This window comes from Canis lupus, chromosome 24 (assembly GCF_011100685.1).
Source record: "Canis lupus familiaris isolate Mischka breed German Shepherd chromosome 24, alternate assembly UU_Cfam_GSD_1.0, whole genome shotgun sequence".
NCBI classification, from domain to species: Eukaryota; Metazoa; Chordata; class Mammalia; order Carnivora; family Canidae; genus Canis; species Canis lupus.
Window position 1 is genome coordinate 48,533,630 of NC_049245.1, and position 4,797 is coordinate 48,538,426.

The 4,797-nt window shown below is 73.5% G+C and overlaps 1 protein-coding gene across 1 annotated transcript; it reads right to left on the reverse strand.

The window, feature by feature from the left end:
• Positions 1–812: 812 nt before the first annotated feature.
• On the reverse strand, positions 813–1,785 carry LOC119877457 (USP6 N-terminal-like protein). The gene is made up of 2 exons (XM_038571387.1): positions 1,617–1,785; positions 813–1,342 (listed from the first exon to the last, which is right to left on the reverse strand). The coding sequence occupies exons 1-2, from the start codon at positions 1,645–1,647 to the stop codon at positions 966–968; spliced, it is 408 nt and encodes a 135-aa protein (XP_038427315.1). The 5' UTR covers positions 1,648–1,785; the 3' UTR covers positions 813–965.
• Between the last annotated feature and the right edge of the window lie 3,012 nt (positions 1,786–4,797).

A 4,797-nucleotide genomic window follows, 5' to 3' on the forward strand; every position in this document is an offset into this window, starting at 1 on the left:
CAGCGACCTGGATCTGTGGGGCACACCCAGGGCCCAGGACTGGCCACATCCAGCTGTGAGAGGGCTCGCTCAGCCCGGGGCCAGAACGCAGGCCTGGCCAGGGCCCCGGGGCGCTGGATCCCATTAGTGCTGGGCCTGGGGGGGCTCAAGTCGCCCCTGCCCCCACAGAGCCCGGGGCCAGGCCAGCCCAGGTCCCTCCGGGTCAGGGGCTGGTGTCCTGTGCGGGGGGTGCCGCCCTCCGGGAGGGACAGCAAGACGAAGCAGGGCATGGTGACGGCGGGCCAGAGCCTCCAGGCCCCCGCCCTCACCGCCACGCTCTGCCCCCAAGGCCCGCGAGCATCGAGCTGCCCCGTGGACGCGGAGGGCGAGGGTCCCGGGCCTGTGCGGGGCCTCGGGGCAGCGGGCTCAGCTCCGCCCTGGCTCTGCCCTGGCTGTGCCCGTCACTGCCCAGCGAGGGGCACGAGCTGCAGTGGCCGCGGGGCAGGAAGGGTGTCCTGGGCCCGATAGCGTCGTCCCTAGGGGGCTGGGGGAACTCCGTGATGGGAGTCCCGGGGGTGCTCCAGGGCCTGGTCCGTTGCGGGGCCTCTGGGGTGGCCCAGGCAGGTGCCGAATGGAAGGGGACCCTGTTTTTTGTTTTGAAGCCCACCATGTCCGGGGGCCGCCTGCCTGCACCGTCTTGTTGCACTGGGAGGGTGGGGAGGGAGTTGCAGCGCTGGGGGGGAAGTTGGACGATGGCCTGGCTGGGAGGGGGTCCAGGTGGTTCAGGCTGGGTGGCTGGGCCCGGGGAGGCCTGCTCCTCCACCCTGGGCCGTGTCTCAGAGGCCAGAGAAGGGAGGAGAGGCCCGGGACTCTTGCTCCAGGCCCAGGGGCCTCGTGGGGAACTCCTCAGGTCCCGCTGGAAAGAGGCCGACGGGGTCAGCGTCTCCAGCAGGCTGTGTGTCCCCCGCTGGGGGCCCTGGGGGTCCTCATGGCTCCCGCGTGGCCCCCCGGCCTGACCCTGTGCTCAGCCCCCCACACTGGTGCCCGGGCCCTGCAGTGGGTGCCCGCGCGCCCAGCCCTGGCCTGGGGTCCCCGAGGCTGGAGCAGAAGAGGAGAGCCCCAGAGATGAGGACGGGGGCCCCGGGGGCTCTGTCCCCTGTGGGTGGCCCCAGCAGGCCGAGTCGGGAGGGACCAGGGCCCTGAGCCCACCTGGGGGGGGGCAGGTCGCACCGCATCCTCCGGAGCTGAGTCATGGAGGCCCGAAGGTGTCTGAGCACCGCCTCGTCCTCCAGGGCCCAGGGCTGGGCCAGAGAGTCCTGGAGGAACTCCCGGAGCCCTTCCAGGGGCAGCTTCAGGAGGCGCTCTGGGCGTTGGGCGAGAGTCAGACCCAGAGGGCCCGGCCCTGGGGCCCCCAGTGACCCTGGGCCAGTGGCTGGGGTCCCGCTATGCCCAGGAGTGCCGTGGGCAGTGCGCTGGCCGGGCTGGCCCCTGCCCGCTGCTCCTCTCAGGGAGCCCCGCTGCACCTGCCTGCCCCGCCGTCCCCCCGCCCCAGGTCTGGGTGCTGCTCAGAGCACAGGGTCACTGCCCCTGCCCCCTCCCCCCCGCCCGTACACCTGGGCTCCCAGGGGCTCACTTACTCCTGTGCACCTTGAGGATGGTGTAGGCCATGGCCGTGAGCACCCTCTCCCCATCGAGTACGTAGGCATCCCACAGCTTCAGGGTGAGCGAGAAGGGGGTCTAGGGGACAGCGGGGTGGGAGGAGCGGCCTGAGCAGGGCCCCTGGGGGGCTCGGCTGGGGCTAGGCTAGGCCTGCCATCTGCCCCCAGGCTGCCTCCGATGAGGCCCCATAGCCCCGCCCCGTGCGTGCCCTCCTCCCAGGGAGATCAGGGCTCCTGGCCGCTCCGGGTTCCACCTCCCGCACCCCTGGGGGCACAGACTCTGCCCGCACTTGACGACACCACGCCTCAAGAGGACCCCAGGCTGGCCGCCCGATGGGCCGAGGGCCCGTCCACACCCCGGGCTGACCCGGCCTCCCCTGGGGGAGCTGAGGCAGAGACAGCCCGCGCCCCGGCACCTCGTCCAGGGACCCTCTGGGCTTCTGCAGGATGGGCTGGGCTGCGAGCCTCAGCCTCAGGGCCCCGGGGTCGGGCCTGGCTCGTCTGGGGGGTGGGGCTGAGCTGGGCCCTCCCCAGGGGCAGGGGGCAGGTCCGGGAGCGGGGATCCCGGGGGGGCCTCACCTGGCCAAGGAAGCACTGCAGGAACCACTTTGGGGTATAGATGCCGGTGGACATCTGCTCCTCGTCCTGGCGGGAGGACAGGAGGTGCTCAGGCCCCACGCCGCAGCCCCTGGAGCCGGGTGGACGCGCTCCCCACGGCCCAGCCCAGCCCCGAGGGCGCCCCCGGGCCCCAGGGGGAGGAACGTGACCCCAACTCTGGGCAGCTCGGAGGGCCGTGCCCCCCACCCCCTGCCCCGGGCCCCGGGGACGGAGCCTCAGGAGCTCCCACTCGCCATTTGCTTCCTCAGGTCGGGGAGAACTCTTTGGAGGATGCGCTCGTGATGAGCCTGGAACCTGAGGAGCTTCGGGAAACCCGGGATGAAGAAGGCTGAGAAGGCCCCAGGCCCCCACTGTCAGGGCCTCCTCCTGCACCAGGCGGGGTGGGGGGTGTCGGGGCAGGGGCCTCCTCCCATGCCCTGACCCCCGTGTGCCCACTGCCCTCGGAGCCCTGACTGGACCCGCTCTTCCCAGAGGGCAGGGCTGCCTCCCAGGCCGGGGGCGCAGGGCCCGGGGACCCCCGTCCTCACAGAGACCCCGCGGGGTGTGGGCTGGGGGCTGAGGACCAGGCCCAGCTGCCCCAGCACCCTCTCTCCTGCAGGGGCCACCGCCGCGGGGACAGGAGGGTCCCCAGCCCCGAGGGGCAGCGGGTGCAGGCCACGGGGAGGGTGATGGGCGTGCCCAGCCCTCTTTGGGGCTTGGGAGTGAGGCTGGGGGCCCCTGGGAGGTGGAGACACTGCCCCCTGGGCCTCGTGTGGCCGTGGGCTGGCAGGGGGGCCTAGGGTGCAAGCAGGCAGCCGGGCAGGAGGCTGGGGGAGCAGCGGGAGTGCAAGCCCGGCCTGCAGACCGTGGGGCGGGTGGCCGTGGCTCCGGGACTCCGAGGCCACTGGGGAGGCGGGGCCCTTGCCCGTGGCGGGACGGGCTGGGGGGTCCCCACCTGCCCCCTGGTGCAGCAGCCTACAGGGAGGCCCTCCTGACTCCCCTCCCGCCCGACGGCCTGGAGGGCCCCTACCATGCATGGCGTGCCTGTCGTTGGTCATCAGCTGGGCCAGCGCCCAGAAGGCGTCCTCCTCGGGCAGGAACATGAGGAGGATGGCCGCGATCTCGCTCATGCCCTGGCAGTAGCCCACCTCCTGCAAGAGCCAGAGCCCCACGGAGGGCATGCGCCCCGAGGCCCCCTCTGAGCCCTCCCCGCTGGCGTCAGGCTCCCCCGGCTCCCTCACAGCCCGGGCTCCTGGAGGGGGCTCCCAGAGGGCGGGGGGGCAGGTGAGGGCCACCCGGACCAGCTCGGGCGCCAGCACCCCAGGCCCCGCTACCGAGCCCTGCAGCCGCCGTGACAGGGCCCCCGTCCTCAGACCAGCAGGAGGGGCCTCCGTGAGCTGTGCCAGGCTGCAGGGAACCCGCCAGGTCTGGAGACCCCCTGGAGGGCAGGTCGGGGGGGGGGGCCTGACTGTGGCCCCTGGCAGGTCCCACGAGGGGAGCTGGGCCAGGACACCCCGGGGGGCCGGGGAGCGTGTGAGCTGGGGTCCTCGGGGACCCTTCTGGAATGCGCCGTGGAAGGGGGCGGCCTCCTGGGCGCCTCGGCCTCGTGCCCTTCAGGGGAGTGGGAGCCTTCCCTGCCTGGGTTCTCGTCAGTAGTGCCGTCTGTCGGGGTCCAGACCCGAGCTCTAGGACGGCCGCGGTGCACGCGGGGGCCCCGGGCAGCCCTAGCCCTCGGGCACGCAGGCCCTGCCTCCCCTTGGAGGTCTGCACCCCGCCCCCTGCCCGTCCTGGAGGAGAGAGACCCTCCCTGGCATCTCGGGGCCGTGGAGCTAGGGCCCTCCCTAACTGTGAGTCCCGCTGGTCACAAGCACTCAGGACAAGGCCGCCCGCGGGGCAGGAGGCGGGGGCAGGGACACTCACGGTGTCGTACACTGAGCAGGCCGCCAGCACGTGGAACAGGGCTCGCTGCTTAGGAGGGGGGACAGCGGGGGGCTCTGCTCAGTCAGCCCCCGCCCAGCGAGGCCGCCGAGGTGCCGACACCCGCCCCGCAGGCCCCGCAGCCCGCAGGGCCCCTCCGCGGGGGCCGATCTCTGGGGTCAGGTCTGCGCACGGGGACAGGCAGCGACCTCACACGTGCAGCGTGCCGGGGGTTAAGTGCACCCTGGGGTGTCCGACGCCTCCGAGCGCTCCCGCCGTGGGGTGTGCAGCTCCGGGCTCCCCCAGCACCGCCAGCGCCCACGGCCCCCCCCCCCCCCCCCGCACGCCCCCTGGGAGCCAGTGCTCCTCCTGCCCCGGTCCCTGCAGCCCCTGACGCCTCTCCCTCCGCTGCCCTGGCCTGGCCTGGCCCCGTGTCCCGGGAACACCACCAGCCCCACATGGCCCCTGCCCCGAGCCCACGCAGCCAGGGCGGCCGTGGCCCTGAGTGCACCCCCAGGCCTTCCCAGGTGTCCCTGGGCTGGACTCTGTTGGGGGGACCCCGGGCCCGCCCATCCCAGAGCATCTCGGGGCTCCAGGTCTGAGCCGCCGTGAGGAGAGCAGGGAACGTCGTGCAGGTGTGACCCCA